Raw genomic sequence first — 24,973 nt, 5'->3', positions numbered from 1 at the left:
TGGGAGTAGACTCTCACATGGTGGATTGGATAGTGGACTACTTGACAGATAGACCTCAGTATGTGCGGTTGGGAGACTGTAGGTCTGACACGGTGGTCAGCAGCACAGGGGCACCGCAGGGGACCGTGCTCTCTCCGGTCCTGTTCACCCTGTACACATCGGACTTCCAATATAACTCGGAGTCCTGCCATATGCAGAAGTTCGCTGATGACACGGCCATAGTGGGGTGTGTCAGGAATGGACAGGAGGAGGAGTATAGGAAACTGATACAGGACTTTGTGATATGGTGCAACTCAAACTACCTGCGTCTCAATATCACCAAGACCAAGGAGATGGTGGTGGACTTTAGGAGATCTAGGCCTCATATGGAGCCAGTGATCATTAATGGAGAATGTGTGGAGCAGGTTAAGACCTACAAGTATCTGGGAGTACAGTTAGACGAGAAGCTAGACTGGACTGCCAACACAGATGCCTTGTGCAGGAAGGCACAGAGTCGACTGTACTTCCTTAGAAGGTTGGCGTCATTCAATGTCTGTAGTGAGATGCTGAAGATGTTCTATAGGTCAGTTGTGGAGAGCGCCCTCTTCTTCGTGGTGGCGTGTTGGGGAGGAAGCATTAAGAAGAGGGACGCCTCACGTCTTAATAAGCTGGTAAGGAAGGCGGGCTCTGTCGTGGGCAAAGTACTGGAGAGTTTAACATCGGTAGCTGAGCGAAGGGCGCTGAGTAGGCTACGGTCAATTATGGAAAACTCTGAACATCCTCTACATAGCACCATCCAGAGACAGAGAAGCAGTTTCAGCGACAGGTTACTATCGATGCAATGCTCCTCAGACAGGATGAAGAGGTCAATACTCCCCAATGCCATTAGGCTTTACAATTCAACCGCCAGGACTTAAGAACTTTTTAAAAGCTATTATTAATGCTTTTTGAGATAGTGATTTAGATGCATATCATATTTTTTACTGAGTTAAGTATTGTATGTAATTAGTTTTGCTACAACAAGTGTATGGGACATTGGAAAAAAAGTTGAATTTCCCCATGGGGATGAATAAAGTATCTATCTATCTACTGCCACCATCTTGTGAACAAAAAATTAAAATGACAAATCAGCTTAGTTCTGAATCTGGAGGATTGCCTATTTAAGTTTTTAGTCACACTAGGAGTTATGTACAATATAACCAAGTTAGCTGATGGTGAAACACTTCCTGACTACAACAGCTGACATTCCTCACACCTTGGTATCATGGTCTAGTATTGAAACACCAATGCCCAAGAATGGAAAAGCCTACAAGAAGTAGTGGATACAGCTCAGTCCAACACAGGAAAATCCCTCCCCACCTTTGATCATCTACAAGGAGTGCTGCCATGAGAAATTAGCATCCATCTTCAAGGACCTCACCATCTAGACCACATGCTCTTCTTGCTGCTACCATTGGGAAGGAGGGACACGAGCCATTTATCATCCTTCAACCATAAGGCTCCTGAACCAGTGCAGGTAACTTCACTCACCTCAATACTGAATAAAGCTTAAGGACCCACTTTCAAGGACTCCACAACTCACTTTCTCCGTATTATTTATTTATTGATTTATTTTTGTATTTGCACAGCTGGTCTACTTTTGCACATTGGTTGCCTGTCCGTTTTTATGTGTAGTTTTTAATTGATTTTATCATATTTCTTTGGTCTACTGCCAATGCCTACAGGAAAATGAATCTCAGGCTAGTATATGCTGACATAAACATACTTTGATATTAAATTTACTTTGAACACATCAGATTGAGCTGAGCAGTGGGAAGGGACACTGCTTCCCATACAAAACAAAGAAATACAACTACAACTGGCTCATTTTACTCTGAGGATGAAGGATAGCCTTTCTGTTCCAAGTCTTCCCCAATAACTAGCAGGTAAGAAACACAGGAAAGTGGCCCCTGATTACACTGAAACATCTTCCAGCATTGGAGTCACACATAAACTTACCAAAATCACCCCCACCTCCACTTTTCTCTTTTAGCTAGGCACTGCAAGGCTATTCAACACACTGCCTAAAATAAACCACACAAGACATTAGGGGTATTTAAGAGCCTCTTGGACAGGCACATGGATGAAAGAAAAATAGAGGGTTATGGGGTAGCAAACACAAGGAAATCTGCTGATGCTGGAAATTCAAGCAACACACACAAAATGCTGGTGGAACACAGCAGGCCAGGCAGCATCTATAAGGAGAAGCACTGTCGACGTTTCGGGCCGAGACTAACTAGTCCTGACGAAGGGTCTTGGCCCGAAACATCAAAAGTGCTTCTCCTTATAGATGCTGCCTGGCCTGCTGTGTTCCACCAGCATTTTGTGTGTGTTGTTATGGGGTAGTGTGGGTTTAGTACATTTTTTTAAGGATTATATGGGTCGGCATAACATGGAGGGCCGAAGGGCCTGTACTGTGCTGTAATGTTCTATGGTTTTATAGTTCTATAACACCATGTAAACAATGGATTATTTTTAGTATAGTTAATGAAATTAAATAGGCAGATACAGAAGCCAAGTTAGATGGAATAATACCTAGAAACAGGACTGAGGTAATCAAACCATTGATCTATTCACCAATAATGTTGCCTTGAGGTACAAATGTTGGCCAAGAAGGCTTCACTCACTGCTTTAAATAAAAGTCTCTTGTCATCTTTAGCAGTTATCAACCAATCTAAAAGTTGATACTTCCAATAATACAGTTCTTCTACAATTACAACCAGGAACATCTCCATTACATGTCTGAGTGCTGCAATCTCCAGTTGAGAATGAATGCTCAAAATTAAACCAACCTGGTTGTGCAATATCAGCACTCTTAAATTGAAGCTTCTGCCAGTGGAAGGAATACAGAATATCTTTCGATCTAACATACTGCACAAACATCCATCAAGAAATAAGTTACAGAGGAATTCCATACTGGTTTTTAAGTTAGTATCTTGGACAAACCAGTAACCCTATCTATATTCCAGAGTCATTCCCCAATAGATATAGAAGTCTGAAACTCCCCTGACTTCAACACTTGTCGTACTCCAGCTTTCAAAATCTGCTCTTGGGGACTCAAACCCTTTGATGTTGCCAGATTTTAAAAAAATACATTTAGGGCTCCACCTTTCCTCTGAGGAAGATATAGACAAAAAACTTATTGCAGCTTACAAAAAGCAAAGGCATTCTCCTCATTACCACAGCTAACATTTATATTCCCTGCAAACAATAGAGAGACAGGTCATTGGGCAATTAATATGTTTCTGATATCGGGGCTTGCCGTGCATAAATTATTTGGTCCACTTAGATTGGTTAAAACATTTTAAAATTTTACATTAGCTCTGAAACGGAAAAGTGAACCAGAATCAGAACCAGAATCCCCAGCATACGTCGTGAAATTTATTGACCTTGTGGCGGCAGTACAAAAAAAATTGCGATTTACAGTATGAAATATATACTAAATGGTTAAATTAAATAATTAGTACAAAAAATTAGAAATATCTATTTATGTGCATACAAGCCAGCTGCAGTGGTTTAGAAAAATAAGGAAAAAAGGTGTCATCCATTTGCCCCTTCGTGACTGTTCCAGCATTCAATATGGTTGCATCTGATCTTTTACTGTACATTAGCAACACTTTCATGTATTAATCCTAAATTCCTAGCTTCCCTTAATTTTATCAGTCTTTGCCTTGAATGTGATCAGTGACTAAGACAGACATTACTTCTGGGTGAATAAATTTCTTCTCATCTCAGCCCCCAACAACTAATCCCTTATTTTGAAACAGTGATGCCTGGTTTTAGCCCTCAGCCAGACAAAACAACATCTCTGCATCTACTCCTCCATTTCATACACAATCAAACTAATTCTGGGAGAGCTCAGTGGGTCAAGCAGCTTCTGTGGAGGCAAAAGGTTTCTTCTTTTTTTCATAACCTCTCGATAGCATTGGTCCAGTGTGCTTCATCCATACTCAAAGGGCAATTCTTCTGTCGTAACAATCACTTTGCTGAACCTTCATGGTTCTCCCTTTTTGAGAAAAATATCCTCCCTTTGGTAGGGAGATAAAATCTGAGCTGAGATTGCAGCTGCACTGTTTTTTTAGGAGTAGTCTCACCACATAGCTCCATTAAGCTGCAATAAAATGTCTTAATTCTTCATCTTTAATCCTCTTGCAATAAAGACCAATACATTGTTACCTTCTTGTTGTATTGCTGGATGTTAATTTTTGGTCATTTTTATATAATTGAATTGAACTGACTTTGTTCTTTACATCCTTCACATTCAACAGGAGTAAAAATCTTTATGTTACGTCTCCGTCCAAATGTGCAATATGCAATCATAGTAATTTATAATAAATAGAACAGTCAGTGTAACATAGAGTACACTCAAATCAGCGTGAGTTCATCAGTCTGATGGCCTGGTGGAAGAAGCTGTCCCGGAGCCTGTTGGTCCTGGCTTTTATGCTGCAGTACTGTTTCTTGGATGGTAGCAGCTGGAATAGATTGTGGTTGGTGTGACTCAGATCCCCAATGATCCTACGGGCCTTTTTTCTACACCTGTCCTTGTAAATGTCCTGAATCATGGGAAGTTCACAACTACAGATGAGCTGGGCTGTCCACACCATACTCTGCAGAGTCCTATGATTGAGGGAGGTACAGTTCCCATATCAGGCAGTGATGCAGCCAGTCAGGATGCTCTCAATTGTGCCCCTGTAGAAAGTTCTTAGGATTTGGGGGCCCATACCAAACTTCCTCAACCGTCTAAGGTGAAAGAGGCACTGTTGTGCCTTTTTCACCACACAGCTGGTGCGTACAGACCACGTGAGGTCCTCGGTGATGTGGATGCCGAGGAACTTGAAACTGTTTACCCTCTCAACCACAGATCCATTGATGTCAATAGGGGTTAGCCCGTCTCCATTCCGCCTGTAATCCACAACCAGCTCCTTTGTTTTTGCGACATCGAGGGAGAGGTTGTTTTCTTGACACCACTGTGTCAGACAGATGACTCTCAGGTCCATCTGAGCATGAATACTTCTTCTTCTCTCATCATTTAAACATGTCTCTTTTCTAACTTTCTCAAACGTAGATGATTTCACATTTTTTGACATTATATTCCAATTGACGTGTCTTCAGGTAATCTCACTGAGCCCGTCTACATTCCTTTGAATCCTCTCTACACCCTCCTCACACTGCCACCCAGTTGTGTATCATTAACAAACCTGACAACGTCCATTCAGTTGTTTCATCAGATCACTAATGTAAATATTGATGGCTGGAGCTTGAACACTGGTTTTGCTTCACCCTCTATACTACCTCCTGATCTGAAGAAGATCCTTCTTTTTTGTTTTCTATCTATTAACCAAACCTCAAGTCACATCACTCTGACTCCCAATCCAGTTTTAAAAAATCTTTTCTGAATTATATTCTTTGGAGATAACCTCAACAAACTAACAGATTTTGAAAATTATTTCCCTTTATAAATCCATGCTGACCCTGCAAATCCTATTATTACGTTCTATTATTCTCTATTAGCATGTACTCTTGTATCTTCTGTAATACAGATCTGTAGTTTCCTATTTTCTCTCTCTCTCCAGTTTTAAATAAGATCACTTTTCATATCTTCAAATCTTTCTGGGATCTATGGAATTTTGGAAAGTGACTCCAGCAGTATCTTCAAAGTCAACTCTTTCAAAACTTTGGGAAGCAGGGTCAACTGATATTGAGGAATCATTGGTGTCCAATCTCATTACTTACTTCAAAACTATAGATTCCACTTAACAGCAGTTTCTTTCAGCTCATTATTCTCTCTTGACCTGCTGCTCCCTACTTGTTTCTTTCTCCTTGAAGGTAGACATACACATTTTTATCTAATTTCTCTGTGATTCACTTATTTCCGCTACTTAACTTCTTCTGTGTCAAACTTCAAGAAATCTTATTGATTTTTCTTTACCTTTTAAAAATATTCAGAGAAATCTTAATAGCCTGCTTTTTTTTCACACAAGGTTATCTATTCAAGTGCAGGTGGCAGAGAATCTGCATCCAATTTAGTAAAGTAACTACAAACTCTTGAACTGTTATATCAGGAGTAATTACATTACATCAACATGGCTCTTAGTTCTCACCATTTCTATAAGAATGCTGCCTTCCAAGACTTTGAACACTATCGAATGAGATCAAGTCTTTCTATCCTACAGAGGAATTGAAGCAGTGAAGATGGTATGTGCTGAAGAGGATTCTATTTGTCTTTCGGGACACCATCTGTTGTTCCAGAATTACCACTCAAAGCATTTAAACTGCAATGCGTTTTTTTTCTGGCACATACATACGCTAATGTTGCAAACGAGAAAGGCAAAGGCAAAGCGCTGATGTTAGATCTCCAGTGTTCCCACTGCTTCTGAGTCTGCCAAGTCATTTAACCGGGATAGTTTCAGAACAAGACAAACGCCATCATATTTCCTCAATGTAAGTATGTTGTGAAAAATACCCTCTACAGCATGTCAAATACCTTAGAACCCACATTTAATAAGCTCAATCTGACCCAATCTATAAGTGGATATCTGTACAAATAATTACAAGAGGTTCCATATTTTCTCTTCTACTCTCTCCCTCCCTCTTTACTAGCATTATCCCTGCTCCTGCAACTGTGCCCACAGGTTATCCTTTCTGAAGACTGGATATTCAACTCTCTCTGTCACCTATATTGTACTTGCACTCAAGCCCTCACAAACATCTGGAATAAAGTCCTTTCATTACTTTCCTTAGAGGGTTGGTTGGAAGCACTTTTGTCTCAAGTTAAGAAGATTTGGCTCAACCCTACTCCAGATGCTTGGCCACAAAATCAAACGCAACATTTCCTATGAAGGTACTGCATTTTGAGTGAAATATCACACCAAGACTCTATCTGACCCATCAGAGGATGTGAGAAATAAACAAGAGCACTCTCTCAAACATTAAGCAAGTGAATTATTCCTGGTACACTAGCTAAAATCATCCTTCATCCAACTCATAATAGGTTGCATTAATACTGTTTTGAGGCTATTTCTTCCCTAAATTACACTATGATGTTACAATGTGGGATGCCTAAAGAACATGAGGTTTGTCTCTGATCTTGGATTCCTATTAGACAAAGTTAAAAGAGGCAAACTTAAGCAAAGCTAACTAGAATGATGCTGGTCAAGTGTCAAAATTAGTGATTTCAATATTTTGAAACTCATATTTGAAATACTGTCCATTATTTTTAAACATACAATTTTCAAAGGAACATACCTGCTCTGCCTCTTTAGATTCCACTTAATTGGTTTGCTGTGATCTGTTTTAAAACTCCATCAACTTATCTTAATAATAATAATAACAAAATCTATCAGATTCAGTTTTAAGATGTCTAACTAACTTCCTACCTCAACAGCTTTTTGTGAAGCACAGTTCCAGGTTTCTACCACTGTTAAAAGATTTATTGACACCATGCTAGAATACACTATCTTCAATTTACATTATTCCTCCTTGTACTGGACACTCCTCGGCAAACAAATTAATTTCTCTTTATTCGGCCTACCATTTCCATAATCATCCTTAGCAGCGGTACCTAATGTAAAGTCCTCAGAACTGAGAGAGCAAAGACATTGATATGGGAGGGGTGGGCCACAATGAGGTGCTAGTCAGTGCATGACTGGTGATCAAATCTTCAGACATGAGCAAATTAAATTCTGCAAATTCCCCTCTCCACCATTATAACGCATTCTCCTCCTTAAACAAGCAGTTTTTTCTGTCTTATTCACTTTAGTATTTCTATGTGCGATGTTGTCACATGTTACTCTTATGAAATATCTAAATGTTCTCTATATATTCAAGTTACGGGTCTGATATTGGACAGAGTTCATGTTCTTTGCTATTTCAAAGCAATAAATAGAGACTACTGCCCTGTAGTTATAAAGAATCTTTGACCATCCAGGGTGAAAGATCAGGGTTCAAGGATCAACTTCATTCATTTACACGTATTAGAAATTTGCTGTGGTGTGTTGGTCACGGATTGACATGCAATAAGGAAACAACAACATTCAACAATTATAAAAGATACAAAAAAAGTTGGAGGTTAAAGTAATGCTATGGAATAAAATATGCATAATTACATAATACAATCATGTATTTCCAATGTAAGGAACATTTTAAAAATCGGTTTCAAGTATTTACACTGCAGTGCATTGATGGGGTAATAGATGGGGGGGGGGATCTAACTAGAATGGTTGATCAGATTAATTGTCTGAAGGAAGAAATTTTCAAGATGGTGCGAAGCTTTTGTTTAATTAGACCAATAGCGCTTTATTGAAGCTGGCTTTTGGGAAAGGCAATTTGCTGGGTGGCTAATGTCTGCAATGATTTTTCTTGCCTGCTTCTTTGCCCTGGACACATACGAGTCCTGCAGTGATGGTAGACGGCAGCCTGGCCTTTTCTGCTGACCTGATGGGTCACTATAGTACATTGTGAGAGGATGCTGCACCAAACCAGACAGAAATGGCTGGTGTGAGGATGTTCCAGGGAAATTGAATTTCACCAACTGCTGCTAGAAATACATCTTCTAAAGAACCTTTTGTAATGAAGGAGATACAATTCTCCCACGAGGTCCTGTGAAATAATAATGCCCAGGAACCGGAATGTTGAAATGGTGCTAAGTGTAGGGTTGTTGATGAAGAGTGGGAGGGAAGGTAGTCCAGCCATTGCCTCAGTTTGAGAAGCGGGTCTAAAGCAGGCCTGCATTCTCTCATATAAAGTGTCTGAAGACTGTTTTATTTGATTGGTTGGAAAAACTACGATTACTTTTGAAACTGTAAGATGCACATCAGATGAGGATAATGTATAATATAATTGTCCTTCTATGCCATCACATTCCATCAAGGTATCTGGCACAGGCCAATCTCCAGCCTTGAGGTGTCACAGAAAGATTAGTAAGAACAATTAGTAACTTTAAGCTTAGGTTATAGAGATCTCGAATCTTTGTAACCTATATCACAGAGGGAGGCTATTCTGCCCATCATGCCTGGCCTGCTCCATTGTGACAACAATCCAGTTAGCTGAAGCAACACACACAAAATGCTGGAAGAACTCAGCAGGCCAAGAGTAAAAGTCAAGGTTTCCGGCCGAGACCCTTAATCAAGACATGCTGATTTCCACCACCTGCAGATTTTCTTGTATATGTGATACAATTAGCCGACTCCCTTTTCTTTCTACAAAGTCCTGCAAATGTCTTTCCCTCAGGCATTTATTCAATTATTTGTTTAAACTAGTTTTGGATCTACTTCCACTATCTTATGACAGTGCCTTTCAGATCGTCAGCAGTTCACTGTGTAAAACAGTTTCTTTTCTGAAATTATACACACAAAAGTTTAACATATATTCATGTTTGTCTTTTTTTGAAGTTACTTTCTACCGCTCTTGTCAGAAATCTATGCCCTCCCATTTTTCGACGACCCTGTTAGAGTGAAAAGGTTTTTCTCCAACTATTCTGTCAAAACTGTTCACTCTTTTGAAACCCCTGCCCAATTCTTTTCTTCTTCAAGAAAGCAGGTCCATCATCCTTGATCCCCTCTGCATCCTCACAAGGCCCCAACATTCCCCTCCTAAAGTGGGGGGATCAACATTCAAAGTAAATTTATTATCAAAGTATGCATATGTTACCATATACCAACTTTAGATTTGTTTTCTTGTAAACACAAAGGAGATTCTGTAGATGCTGTAAATCCAGAGTAACACACACAAAATGCTGGAGGAACTCAGCAGGTCAGACAGCATCTATGGAAAGGGGTAAGGAATTAATGTTTTAGGCTGAAAAACTTCATCAGGACTGGAATGGAAGGGGGAGGAAACCAGAATAAGAAGGTGGGGGAGGGGAAGGGAGAAAGGTATTGCGAGGGGGGGAATGAGAAGCTGAGAGGTGATAATTGGAACAAATCAAGGGCTGAAGAAGAAGGAATCTGATAGGAGATGAGAATGGACAATGGGAGAAAGGGAAGGAGGAGGGGCACCATTTTCTCATAGTCAGTTACAGGAAATAAGTAATACAACAGAATTTTGTGAAAATCTATATACAAATAGAGATAATGACTGACAAACACCAAGGTACAAAAGAAGAGAAACTGCAAATAAAAATAATACTAAGAACACTGACTTGTACCAAGTTCTTGAAGGTACGAATGTTGGTGGAAGGGACTAGGACTCCAGTTAACGTGTAATGCGTAATTCAAAGGTCCACAACTGACCTATTGATGCACCATCAATAACTCACGCTGAGACGTCGGAAGCGAGGTATCGGCTTTTATTGACTGGAAGAATGAACAACACTACATCCTGGGGAATGAGGCTGGGCAACAGGCCTCAGTCGCCTTTATACAGGGGTCTGTGGGAGGAGCCACAGGGGCAGTCAGCAGGGGTCTGTGGGAGGAGCCACAGGAGCAGTCCAGACAGGTATATGTAGTTCACCACACCTACTTTAGCTGTATTTTTTCATTCCCCGCCATTCACATCTTTCCACATACAGTACATATCAATAGCTCTCGACTCGGCTTTGAGTTACCTAAACAACAGCAAACCATATATCAGGCTGCCATTTATCGATAACAGCACAGTGTTCAACACCATCATCCCAACAGTCCTTATCCACAAGCTTCAAGACCTGGGCCTCTCTACCCATCCAGCCCCGCCCCGCTGCAACTGGATCCTCAATCTCCTATCAGGATAGCACAGTCAGTGTGGATTGACGCTAACTTCTCCTCCTCGCTGACAAGCAACGCAAGTGCACCTCCACGGTTCATGTTTAGTTCACAGCTCTATCCTCTCTACACTCATCACTGCGTGGCTAGGCAAAGCTCAATTGCCATCCATACATTTACCGATGACACCACTGTAGCTGGCACTGTTGATGGCAGCGGGGAGTTGTTCAGAAGTGAGGTAGATTGGCTGATTGAGTGGTGTCACAACAACAAACTTGCACTCAACATCAGCAAGATCAAGGAATTGATTATGAGCAGTTGGAGCTCATCGGCCGTGGTTGGCAGCTCATCTAGGTGAAGGAAAACTCTGATCCCAAACCTCCTTGGCCTTGCAGCTATACCCACTCATGGGGAAGTTCTTCGGGAGTAAACTCCAAGGAAGACTGAAGCTGGGGTCCCTAAGGCGTCCTACATTGAGTTCAATGCTGACTGACATCTCCTGCAACAGTGCTGATGCCAAACTGTATCGGTCTCCGCCGTTCACTTGCATTCATCAGCTGCGTGGAGAGGGCCGAGCCTGCTTCATGGGCAGCAGGTTGCTCTCCATGTTGTACTGCCGCAGGTTGTGTATCATGTAGACAGATGGGAACAACATCCACGGCTGACCCCCATCGCCTCTGTCACCGTTTGGTTTACCACTTCCTCCTCCCTCTCCAAGTCCAGGTTGCTGTGAGTGGTTCACTCAGCAGAGAAGATCGCTGGCTGCCATTTAAAGTCCCGTTCATTGCTGGAGCAAAGAAAAGAGCTGAAACCATGACTGCTGACACCACCCACCCTAGCAGTCACCTATTCACCAAATTGCCATCAGGGAGCTGCTACAAGTCCATCACCACCAGGACTGCACATCATCTCTGAAGCTTCTTCCCTGTCTCTGCCTAGCTTCTGAGCAAAACTCACTCAGGTGTAATACCCTAACTGCCCCTGCACAACATTCATTAAATGGTCTTTCCTGCCCTTCTAGTTCTGTTGATAAATATTTAGTCTGTTCACATGTGCACATTTATTTAAGTTTGGTTATTGATGTTTGCACATGTGACTGTTCTGCTAATTGTTGATTGCTCATGGCTCTTCACACTATTGTATTCTAAACTGTTGGTTGCTATTGTGTTGTCTGTTTTGCTATTGTTCTCTGTTTTATGCTTGGCATCGAACCACAATCAATTCTGGTATGTTTCAGAAACGGGGAGTAAGGTCACTCTGACTAAAGGGTGGTGAATCTGTGGAATTCATTGCCACAGGTGACTGTGGAGGCCAGTATATTTAAAACAGAGGTTGATAAGAGTGTTAAATGTTCCAGGAAAAGATAAGAGAAAGGGATTGAGCGGGAAAATAAATCACCCATGATTGAATGGGGAAGAAGAGTTGATGGGCCAAAGGCTTAATTCTACTCCTATATCCTATCTGTCACAAAACAAATTTGACGACATATGCCAGTGATAATATATCTGATTCTGATTCTCGACTTTGGTTATGTCATAGTAGACTATGCCAGTTCTCAGAGGGATCTCAGAAATCCCATTTTCTGCTTCCTTCCACAGAACCTATTCTCTTAGTCAGTCCTAATTCTCCTGCTGCGTACCAGCTACATTTAACTGGCCTTCACCAGTCAGGGTATTGAGTATGAGAGTTCGGATGTTATGTTGTGCTAAACAAGAGCCTGGTGAGGTCACAGTTGGAGAATCATGTACAGGTTTGGCCACCCTGTTATATAAAAGATGTCATTAAGCTGGAGAGAGTGCAAAGATTGACGAGAATGTTGCCAGGCCTCAAGAACCTGAGTTACAGGGAGAGTTTGAGCAGGCTGGGATTTAATTTCCTGGAGCATAAGATACAGGGAGATGACGTTATAGAGGGGTAAACAACCACATTGGGCAGGGGTAGGGTGAGTGAACACATTTTATTTTCAAGGAAAAGGGGAAACAAAAACTAGAGGATGTAGGTTTAATGTAAGAGAATGAACTGTCAGGGAAAGTAGTTGAGGTGGATGCGATAACTACTTTTAAAAATACATTTGGGTAAGTATATGCCCAGGAAACATTTAGAGCAAGGATTTCAAACCTCCTTTATGCCATGGACCCCTATCATTAACCGTAGAACCCTGGTTTAGAGGGATACAGGCCAACTGTGCACTCGTGGGACTGTCTTCTGGCAGGTACTTAGGTCAGCATGGATAATTTAGACCAAAAGGCCTACTTCCATGCTGTTTAACACTATAGGACCAGAGCTAATTTAGACTGGTCAATTATCAACATATCTTTGCGATATAGGAGGAAACGGGAGTACTGGGAGGAAAGCCACAAGGTGACAGGAAAAACAAGCAACACCACACAGTCAGAACAATGGGTTAGGTACAAATTCTAAAGGACCTGGATCTCTGCATCGTTTTCATTAACAGAATCATCAAGTCAAGTCAAGTCAACTTTTATTGTCATTTCGATCATAACTGCTGGTACAGTGCATAGTAAAAATGAGACAATGTTTTTCAGGACCATGGTGTTACATGACACAGTACAAAAAACTAGACTGAACTACGTAATTTAAAAAAACATAGAGAAAGCTATACTAGACTACAGACCTACACTGGACTGCATAAAGTGCACAAAAACAGTGCAGGAATTACAATAAATAATAAACAGGACAGTAGGGCAAGGTGTCAGTCCAGGCTTCGGGTATTGAGGAGTCTGATAGCTTGAGGGAAGAAACTGTTACATAGTCTGGTCGTGAGAGCCCGAATGCTTCGGTGTCTTTTCCCAGATGGCAGGAGGGAGAAGAGATTGTATGAGGGGTGCATGGGGTCCTTCATAATGCTGTTTCCTTTGCGGATGCAGCGTGTAGTGTAAATGTCCGTTACAGCAGGAAGACAGACCCCGATGATCTTCTCATCTGACCTCACTCTCCACTGCAGGGTCTTGCGATCTGAGATGGTGCAATTTCCGAACCAGGCGGTGATGCAGCTGCTCAGGATGCTCTCAATACAACCCCCGGAGAATGTGATGAGGATGGGGGGTGGGAGATGGACTTTCCTCAGCCTTCGCAAAATGTAGAGACGCTGCTGCACTTTCTTTGCTATGGAGCTGGTGTTGAGGGACCAGGTGAGATTCTCCTTCAGGTGAACACCAAGAAATTTGGTGCTCTTTACGATCTCTACCGAGGAGCCGTCGATGTTCAGTGGGGAGTGGTCGCTCCGTGCCCTCCTGAAGTCAACAACCATCTCTTTTGTTTTGTTCACATTCAGAGACAGGTTGTTGGCTCTGCACCAGTCCGTAAGCCGCTGCACCTTCTCTCTGTAAGCTGACTTGTCATTCTTGCTGATGAGACCCACCACGGTCGTGTCATTGGCGAACTTGATGATATGGTTCGAGCTGTGTGTTGCAGCACAGTCGTGGGTCAGCAGAGTGAACAGCAGTGGGCTGAGCACACAACCCTGGGGAGCCCCCGTGCTCACTGCGATGGTGTTGGAGATGTTGCTCCCGATCGGGACTGACTGAGGTCTCCCAGTCAGGAAGTCTAGGATCCAGTTGCAGAGGGAGGTGTTCAGGCCCAATAGGCTCAGCTTTCCAATCAGTTTCTGAGGGATGATTGTGTTGAATGCTGAACTAAAGTCTATGAACAGCATCTGAACGTATATGTCTTTTTTGTCCAGGTGGAGGGTGGTGGCAATGGCATCATCTGTTGAGCGGTTGGGACGGTACGCAAACTGCAGGGGGTCCAGTGAGGGGGGCAGCAGGGTCTTGATATGCCTCATGACGAGCCTCTCGAAACACTTCACGATGATGGATGTGAGTGCAATGGGACGGTAGTCATTTAGGCAGGACACTGAAGACTTCTTTGGCATGGGGATGATGGTGGCAGCCTTGAAGCAGGTTGGAATGGTGGCGCTGCTCAGGGAGATGTTGAAGATGTCAGTGAGAACATCTGCTAGCTGGTCTGCATATCCTCTGAGCACACTACCAGGGATGTTGTCTGGTCCAGCAGCCTTCAGTGGGTTGACCCTGCACAGGGTTCTTCTCACGTCAGCCACGGAGAGACACAGCACCTGGTCATTCGCAGGAGGGGTGGACTTCCTCGCCACCACGTCATTTTCTGCCTCAAACTGGGTGTGGAAGTTATTCAGCGCATTTGGGAGGGAGGCATCACCTGCACAGTCAGGTGATGTTGTCTTGTAATTGGTGATGTCCTGGATGCCCTTCCACATGCGCCTCGTGTCGCCGCTGTCCTGGAAGTGGCTGTGGATTAGCTGGGCATGTGCACACTTTGCCCCTCTGATGGCTCGGGACAGTTTGGCCCTTGCTGTTGTTAAAGCTGCCTTGTCGCCTGCTCTGAAGGCGGAGTCGCGGGACCTCAGCAGCGCAGGCACCTCTGTGGTCATCCATGGCTTCTGGTTGGCACGTGTAGTGATGGTCTTGGACAGAGTAACATCATCAATGCACTTGCTGATGTAGCTGGTCACTGATGCTGTGTACTCCTCTAAGTTGGTAGAGTCGCCATCGGTTGCAGCCTCCCTGAACATGTGCCAGTCAGTGTGCTCAAAGCAGTCTTGAAGAGCAGAGATGGTTCCTGCTGGCCAGGTTTTCACCTGCTTCTGAACTGGTCTGGAGCGTCTGGCGAGCGGTCTGTATGCTGGGATTAGCATAACAGAGATGTGGTCTGAGTATCCGAGGTGGGGGTGGGGCTCTGCCCGGTACGTGTCGGGGATGTTTGTGTAAACCAGATCCAACACGTTCTCCCCCCTCGTTGCAAAGTCCACATACTGATGGAATTTGGGGAGCACTGACTTAAGGTTCGCGTGGTTAAAATCAGTTTGCTAATAGCCCCGTACAGTTCACAGAGCACCTCCTTAGCATTAGCGCTGGGGGGAATGTACACACCGAGTATAAGAACAGAGGTGAATTCCCGTGGCAAATAAAATGGTCTGCATTCAACTGCCACAAACTCCACTAGCGATGAGCAGTGTCTGGAAACCAGCACAGAGTTCTTACACCATTCCGTGTTGATGTAAACACACAAGCCACCACCGTGAGCCTTACCGGAAACAGCTGCATCCCTGTCCGAACGAAACAAAGCTAGCCCGTCTAGCTGGATGGCAGTGTCCGAAATCCCATCAGTGAGCCATGTTTCTGTGAAGACATACACGGAGCAAACTCTGTACTCCCGCCGAGTATTACATTGGAGTCGGATGTAGTCCATTTTATTGTCCAGGGAGCGGACATTGGACAGCAGGATGGACGGGAGAGCCGGCCGGCTAGGGTTTGCTTTTAGCCTGGCATGGACCCCTGCCCATTTGCCTTGCTTCTGCTTCCTCGCACATCACTTTCGACGTCTCCATCTCCGTCTACCAGCATCAGGCAAGTCCGAGGAATGTAGGCCCATTCCCCTGAGCAAGCCAACGTCGCATAATTCAGCCAGCAGACCTTTGTGAAGAGTTGTTTTTGGGCGATCTCTGTATTGTAGTACTATCTGGCGATGGTAGATAGCCGCTCTGTTACCCATGTGCCCTAATCGAAAATTGTGTGTCAAACTTAAAATAGAAAATGAAAGTAACACCAGGTCTGAAAGGCAGCTGCTGCCGTGCCGCGTTGCCTCATGGGAATCATGTGAAGAAACCAACTGAATAATTTGTTTCTTAAATTATCAAAGAATTTTCGGATGTTTGTAAGTATTTGAAATACTGAAGGAATTGGATTGGGCAGGAAATGGCAACTAATTTGGAAAAGTAACAACAGAACCAAAGAATGGAAAGGTTCCAAGGAAACCACACAGCTCATCTAGACCATGATGGTCCTCATGGTCCTCAGAGCAAGCCCATCAATCCTATTCCTTCCCCATGCCCACACACACACTTATCTCCCTCACATCAAAGTCAATTTATTATCAAAGTAAGTATATGTCACTATATGTTACCTTGAGTCATTTTTGCAGGCACTTACAGGAAAATAAAGAAATACCATAGCTTTTATGAAAAACTGAACATAAGTAAATATTGATAAACAAATGTGCAAAAGAAGACAAATTGTGCAAATAAATAATACTGAGAACATGAGTTGTAGGGTCCTTGAAAGTGAGTCTGTAGGTTGAGGATTCAGTTCAGAGTTGGGGTGAGTAAAGCTGTCCACTGGCTCTGGAACCTGATGGTTGTTCCTGAACCTGGTGATATGGGATCCGACACTCCTGAACATCCAGTCCAACGGTAGTAATGCTTGAATGGTGGAAGTCCTTGATGATGGGTGCTGCTTTCTTGTAACATGTAAACACGCTCATTGCTGGGTCAAACCATTCACATTGATGATTAGTAAGTGGAAGATATGGCCAGGAAAAAAAATCAACATTTTACTTTTATTTATTTAGAGAAACAGGACATTACAGGCCCTTCCGGCCCTACGAGTCCATACCGCCCAATTAACCCATATGTCTTCGGATTGTGGGAGGAAACCGGAGCACAAACTCCTTACAGACAGCAGTGGAATTGAACCTGGGCCGTTGGCTTCGTAATAGCATTATGCTAACCACTACGCTACCGTGACGCTCACCTTTGACCCAGCATTTTGTTGATCACAAACATAAAGTCTGCAGATCATGGAAATCTAAAGCAACAGACACAAAACGCTGGAGGAACTCAGCAGGCCAGGCAGCATCTATGGAAATGCATGAACAGTCAGCGTTTCAGTCCGAGACCCTTCTTCAGGACCCTTCTTTTGTTGGTCAACTGCTTTAAAAAGAAGCTTTGAAAAGTCACTGGTGGACTATGAAGTGCGTCGTAATGGCCCATCAAGCAAGATAAGTTTATAAATACAAAAGAAGGTGAGGGTTGAATCATAATCTGATTTAATTTTGGTGAGAGACCTTTCAGAGTGATCTTTGATGAATTGATGTGTCTGGGTAGGTGGTTAAATGGTAGCTCTCAGTGTGTAAGTGCCCTTTTCTGCATTTCATGCTTATTTATGATTCCACTGCTATCTTGGCCAACCTCCAACGCACTATAAACGAGAGTTCATTTTAAACTCTGCAGCCAGTATTCTCACTCACTCCCAGCCCTATTCATCCTTCACCCTTGGCCTACATTAGCTGCTTATTGAAATGCTTCCAACTGGGAATATTTCAATCTAAAAACTGTTATCTGTGTGTCTATAACCCAGCTCTCAATTCAAGCTTTTGGTACACTGTCTTAATATATTATTATGTGGCTCACTATCAATGCTCCATGGAATTTCATGGGATGGCTCTTTTCTTTATAGGTGCTAGAAATCTCTGCTGACTATTTCCCCTTTCCCAACTCTAAACTGCACCCCGTTGTTTAAATATTCAGTCAAATTTTAAACCAACGTTCAATGTAACTTTAGATATTCCATTTAATATCCTGTATGCACTTTAAAGCCTCCACTACTTAGCTCTTTTCCTGGAATGAAAAGATACATTCTCCTTGGTCCTTCCTTGTTATTCATCAGAGATGACATGTTCTAACTTGCTTCTGAAGAAGTTATTTGGACAATCGTGCTTTTCTTGGCTCTTTGAACGAATGATTCGATTAATCTCACTCTTATGCCTTTTCAGTACAGTGTTGTAAAAAAACTCCCTTTCAAATATTTATCTAATTTGCTTTTGAAAATCGATATTAAATCCACTTCCACTCCCTCAAACAATAAATTTTAGATCTGAACAACGTCCTGAATAAAAAGCACATTTCCCAATTTCTCCCTTGGTATTTTTGTCAATTTACTTAAATCTGTGCTTTCAATTATTAATGTCCCTGTTGCATGAAACAGTTTCTCTCTAATTAAGAGTCAAATGCACAGAAATAGGCCCTTCTGCCCATCATATCTATGCCAACCCATTTGTAGTAATCTTATTTAGTAGCATTTGGTTGTTGCCAACAATGCCTTGGAACTTCTAATAGTTATCCAAATGTTTCTTAAATGGATTGAGACACTGCCTGTTTCATCGCCTTTGACTCTTAATCATGACAGACTACAATCGTCTAGGTAAAAATATTATTTCCCTAAGTTCAAAGCAAATTTATATTCAAAGTACGTCTACGTCATCATATACTACCCTGAGATTCATTTTCTTGTGGGCATTCACAGTAGAACAGAGAAATACAGTAGAATCAATGAAAAGTTATACACAAAGATTGACAAGCAGCCGACCTGCAAAAGAGGACAAACCACAAATACAAAACAACTGATAGATAAATAAGCAAGCAAGAAAATTCATTCTAAACCTCTTCACCTCATACTCATGCACACTCTGCTCATAGACACTTCTGCCCTGGGAAAAGTTTCTTCCTGGATGTTGCATTTTTGTCTCTCCTAATTTTGAATATCTGTCAGGTTACCCTTTCAGACTCCTCCTTCTCTAAGGAAAGTAAGACCAGTTTATCAATTCTTTCCTCAAAATTGGAACATTCCATCCCAAGCAACATCCTGGTGCATTCTCTCTGCCCTATCTCCACTGGAAAACATCATTCCTATAGGGCAGTGACAAGAACACTCAATCAGAATCGCAATATTAAATCCCTTAACATCATTATTAAATCTCCTTTCTCTATGGAAAGCAATTATGTTCTCTCCACATAATTGAATCCACAATGGGTTAATAATTGGTTCTGTGCTGTCCGTCCAGAATTAGAGGAAATGCATCAGCTGAAGTCGAGCATGCAAGTCTATGAATATTTGAAATTTGTATATACATGACCACCATGCTTGGTGCTAGTCTCCTTCAAATTTCATTTATCACCATCAGACCATAAGACATAGGAGCAGAATTAGGCTATTTGGCCCATCGAGTCTGCTCTGCCATTCCATAATGGCCGATTTATTATCCCGCTCAGCCCCATTCTCCTGTCCACTCCCCGTAATCTTTGATGCCTTTACTAATGAAGACCCTATTATCTTCTGCTTTAAATATACTCAATAATTTGGCCTCCACTGCTGTCTGTGAATTCCACAGATTCCTCACCATCTAGCTAAAGAACTTCCTCCTCAACTCTGTTCTACAGGGATGTACTTCTATTCTGAGGCTGTGCCCTCTGGTCTTAAACTCCATGCCTAGAGGAAACATCTTCTCCATATGCATCCTATCTAGCCTTCCAACAGTCTAAAGGTTTCAAGGAGATCCCCTCTCATTCTTCTAAACCACAGCGAGAATTGCTTACTGAATGGATCTTAAATCTCGCTGTGGCAATATGATCATAATGTCCCATTGTAAATCTCTCACAAATGGCACATTTTATTGTAATATTTATATTTTAATTCACCTTCCACAATAATAATTTGTACCTACATGGCGCAGCAATATTTTCCAAGGTATCTTATAAAACCTTCATGAAACAAAATTTAACACTGAGCCACATTAGAACAACAGTACAGCTCTTCAGCCCACAATGTTATGCCATTATTTTAACCCACTCCACGATCAATCTAATGCCTCCCTCCTGCATAGCCCTCCATTTCTCTTGTGGCTATTTGTAGAGTCTCTTAAGTTTCTCAAATGTATCTGCCTCTACCCTGGCAGCGCAGTCCACACCCCCACCATTCTCTCTGCATTCAATACTACCTGGCATCCCCCCTAGACTTTCCCCCAATTACCGTAAAACTATGCCCTCCTGTATTAGCCTCCTCTACCCTGAGAAAAAGATGCTGGCAGTCCACTACTCCTTGCCTCTTATCATTTTGTACACCTCTATCAAATCACCTCTCATTCTCCTTCACTCCAATGAGAAAAGCCTTAGTTCACTCAATCTTCCCTGATGAGAGACGTTCTCTAATTCAGGCAACATCCTGGTAAATCTCCTCTGCACCCTCTCTAAAACTTGCACATCCTTCTAAGAACTAGACAATCAGAACTAAACACAATATTTCAAGTGTAGTATAACCAAAGTTTAATAGAACTGCAACATTAGGGCTCTTGAACTCAATCCCCAACTAATGAAGACTAACACACCCTTTACATGACTTCAATTTAGGTGCTTTTTCAATTATCTTTTTTGTATTATATTATTACTGTATGTTTATTTTTGCACTGTATTAATTTTCTTCATTTTGGTTTGGGTTTTTTTTATCTTTAGTGATGCAGAAAATGCATAAAAATCAATAATAACACACCATACACCTTCTTAACCACTCAATGAACTTGTGCAGCAACTTTAAGTGATCTATGGATGTTGACTATAGGGTCCTTCTGTCCCTCCACACTGCTAAGAATCCTACCATTAAACCTGTACTCTACTTTCAAGTTCAAATTTCCAAAGTGTTTTAACAGTTCACCCTTGTCTGGATGGAGTTGGGTTGTCCAGCTTTGGACCCTATCAGTGTCCTGTTGTAACCTACAACAACCTTCCGTATTAGAAGATATTACTGAACAAAACTTAGCCAAAGAGGATCTTTCTAAGAGTTTTTCTAGAAAACAGAGAGGTTTTGGGAGATATGAAAGAGGGCAGATTTGCAAAGGGGCTAAGTGCATGAACATTTTGAGCCTCTAATTGCTAGAATTCAGAAGGAGGGGCGACCTAAATGAAACTTATTGAATGTTGAAAGGCCTTGATAGAGTGGATACAAAGAGGATACTTCCTATGGTGGGACAGTCTAGGACCAGAGGACCCAGCCTCAGAATAGATGGGTGTCCTTTTAGAATGGAGATGTGGAGGAATCTCTTAAGCTACAGAGTGGTGAATCTGTGGAATTCGTTGCCACATGTGACTGTGGAGTCTTTATGTGTATTTAAGGCAAACGTTGATAAATTCTTGATTGATCAGGGCATGAAGGGATGTGGGGAGAAGGCAGGAGACTGGGGCTGAGAAGGAAGATGGATCGACCATGATGAAATGGTGGAGCAGACTCGACGGACAAAATTCTGCTTCGATATCTTATGATCTGGGTGCTAGTTACATGACCTGGTTGGAGAGAACAGAAGCCTGGATCAATGAGTTAAATAACCCTGTGACTTATAGATACATAGGGCAGGATGGAGATTCTTGGTGAGTTCAGCAATCTTTTGGATGCATCTGATTTGCTGCTAACTCACCTCAGTACTAAGATACAAGAAGTCATTTTACATGTTGTTAAAATATAGTAATCGAATGCTGGAAAAGCAGAACAAATCTGCCCAGCCTGAGGCAAATTGACATTTCTTAAACAGAAATGAAAGCAGTTATCCGTCAACTGGTGATAAAATAATTTCTATCAAAAGTCAGTGGAGAACGTGTTCACATCATTCTTGCTCGTATATATTTATATACTTAGCAATAAGATTGGACTGCATACCACTCAGTTTTAGAACTTTAATAAAGAAAAGTCTGCAGTTTCTTCCACAACTTCAAAAATTCAATGAAGCACTTCTGAATACTTGTCAGGCAGGAAATCAGACTCAATTAGATTAAATTAATCTGTTGTCATATACACCAGAGAGCAATAAAATTCTTTGAAGCTCACAAAGTAAGCAGCATACATGATGATAATAAACAATAAATACAAAAAGCAAAGGAAACAGCAGAATGGTGCATAGATTGCAGCTGAATATCTGAAGCAGTGCAACAGATACTCTTAAATCCAAGTTCCTGCAAAGAACACTGAGATTGTAGTGACCTCCATTAAAATAACACATGAGAATAAATGGGACCTTGGCTTAACACTGAATATGAAAGACGGTGCTGCATCCATTCAGTACCCACCAAAGTGGCAGCCTAGATTACATAATTAATCTACAGGGTCTCAAACCCACAATCTTCTAACACAGTCTACACCCGCACCAATTAAATTATAAATATTCGGAGCCATATGAATCGTCACAATTCGCGCACCATATTCGACTTTGAGGTTCGTGAACAAAATGTCCAATGTTCCTTTCAATGTAAAGGAAATGTTGAACAGTGTTTGCTTTCAACAACCCAACATCGGTATTAAGTCAAGTCACCTTTTATTGTCATTTCGACCATAACTGCTGGTACAGTACACAGTAAAAATGCGACAGTGTTTTTCAGGACCATGGTGCTACATGAAACAGTACAATAACTACAGTGAACTAGGTGAAAACAACACAGAAAAAAAACTCCACTAGACTACAGACGAAACAGGATGGAGTCCTATGTGTGCATCTGGATGTGAGCCTCAACGTATCTGGGCATGAGTATCTGGGTGGATGTCTGTTTCTCAGCGTTTATCAGGTTCAGCCTTGACTATGTCTGTGTGCGCTGTGTTTATATCAGATCATGGCTTGAGATGTGTGTGTATCTGGGTGTGCCTTACGTTTGGGTTTCTGTGTGAAGCTTTCCCCTGGGCCTTTGTATTTGTTAATATATCCTAATCTATGTACCCATCCCTCACTGTCTTGATTCCCTGTTTATTTGTACTTTTCTGTTTGCTGAGGCGCCCAATAGTGTGCAACCGATAGTTCTATCAGTAAATGTGATTGAAATTCTTTGATACTAAAAGTATTTGCAATACAGTACTCAACAGTCATGTTAATGAGTATACTCTCATTGTATGTTATCCTTCCCTGTGTGGCTCAGTCTGTGTATTGATTTACCACATAAGATTTCGGTAGGCTTGCATGTTACATGTAAGGTGCCATATTTTTTTGTGTGCATGTTAACAGTATCTGATGTAACATTCATGTTCCTCACTGGGTCAATGCTTCTATCTGTGAGTGTGACTTATCCCAAGTCTTTTTTGGAATTCTAAAAACATTTGCGTCTGTTTTAAGTATACGTGTGTGTATGCATTTATATATTTTATCAGATTAGGTTTTCTGCTTGTGTCTGCTTATATACCGTTTACTTTTTGTTTCCCTAACTGCAATCTTGCATTCATCTCCGTTGAATGGTTCCATCTCTTTCACTGGTGTGAGTGTGTGTGTGTGTGTGTGTGTGTGTGTGTGTGTGTGTGTGTGTGTGTGTGTGTGTGTGTGTGTGTGTGTGTGTGTGTGTGTGTGTGTGTGTGTGTGTGTGTGTGTGTGTGTGTGTGTGTGTGAGTGTGAGAGTGTGAGTGTGAGTGTGAGTGTGAGTTCGTGCGTGCGCCTCTCTCTGTTCGTATCTGTCTACTCGGAATATTTCTCTCTCTCACCCTCCCATTGACTGGGCCTCCTTACCTCTGTCCCGGGATGGTCGGGTTCCTTGCGCTGTCGCCGCTGCTGCTCCCTGCTGTGCGCGATTGCAGCCCTTGTTACCTTGAGACATTGAGACATCGGTTGCGGCTGAAAACGGAGCTCGGTGAACGAATAAAAGCGACAGCCACTCGTTAAACCGTCCCTTTAAATATGTTCTAGAGCCACTTTACTGAAAGATGAACAACTTGCCCAAGCGCGAAACATCGCCTGGTATGGGGTTCAGAGGTGGTTCACTGTACAAACTTTCACGGTCCAAGTTCTGTCTTCTTCCGAATGAATCATGCAGAGTTCTTTCTGGGTTTTTTTTTAAAGCAAACTTTGCAAACCTTATCGATTTCACTGAGGCCAAAAAAAAAGTTTTAATTCAGAAGCTCGGAATTTTCAACTTTCAAACTTGTTTTAAAAATCTGTAACTATTTTCTTTTCAAACTTCACTGTCTCGGGAAGTTTCTTTTTGGTTCCCTCTGAACTCCTCTGGGTCGCCCAGCTTGTGGCTTCTTGTGACTCAGATTCGCTTCCCCAGTGACTCCACTAAAACCATCCACATTCCGCCTCGCTCCCCCTTTCTCTCTCCTCCTGAAGCGAGAGGCGGAAATCGCCTGGATTTCGGGATTTCTCAGTTTCCTCCTGCTTCCAGAAGAGAGCTGCAACTCGATCGAAGTTTACCCAGCCTCTGGGAGAGAACAGGATCGCGAGTAAACCTACGAGCCAATCTGCGGCGTGGCTGGAAACCCGGGTGTTGTCAGGATGAATCATCTGACATTGGGAGAAAGCTAACATTATTTATTTGTTGTTTCCTTTTAGTTTGGGGGGGGGGGGGGTAACAATGAACATCCTAAGACTCGCAGTTACCTCTGCATGATTTATGGAGAAAGGGAAGGGGAAATGTAGGAGAAAATGTCTTCTAATATCTCATTTGAAACTGAATCACATTTATGTTCCAAAGGTACTATGGGTTTCCCGAAGGCACATTGCAAGCAGATCACACCTACCCTGGCACTCAAATGGACTCCTTCAGTCTGTAAGTCTCTGGTCAGGAACTGGTCTCAGCGGCGGCTCTCCCCTCTGTAATATATTAATCCCTTTCTAGGTCCATTGACCAGTTCAGAAAAAGGCCCTTC

At 42.2% G+C, this 24,973-nt stretch overlaps 1 protein-coding gene across 1 annotated transcript in view; it reads right to left on the bottom strand.

Annotated features, from left to right (window-relative positions):
* mdfi (MyoD family inhibitor) overlaps positions 1–24,549 on the bottom strand; it is a 114,241-nt gene extending 89,692 nt beyond the window's left edge. The window contains exon 1 of the mRNA XM_073030527.1: positions 23,835–24,549. Coding sequence (XP_072886628.1) covers positions 23,835–23,922 — 88 coding nt within the window. The 5' untranslated portion in view covers positions 23,923–24,549. The remainder of the gene's footprint in view (positions 1–23,834) is intronic.
* Positions 24,550–24,973: the final 424 nt, after the last annotated feature.

Source organism: Hemitrygon akajei, chromosome 27 (assembly GCF_048418815.1).
Source record: "Hemitrygon akajei chromosome 27, sHemAka1.3, whole genome shotgun sequence".
In the NCBI taxonomy this organism is placed as follows: domain Eukaryota; kingdom Metazoa; phylum Chordata; class Chondrichthyes; order Myliobatiformes; family Dasyatidae; genus Hemitrygon; species Hemitrygon akajei.
This window is presented reverse-complemented; position numbering and strand designations above follow the sequence as displayed.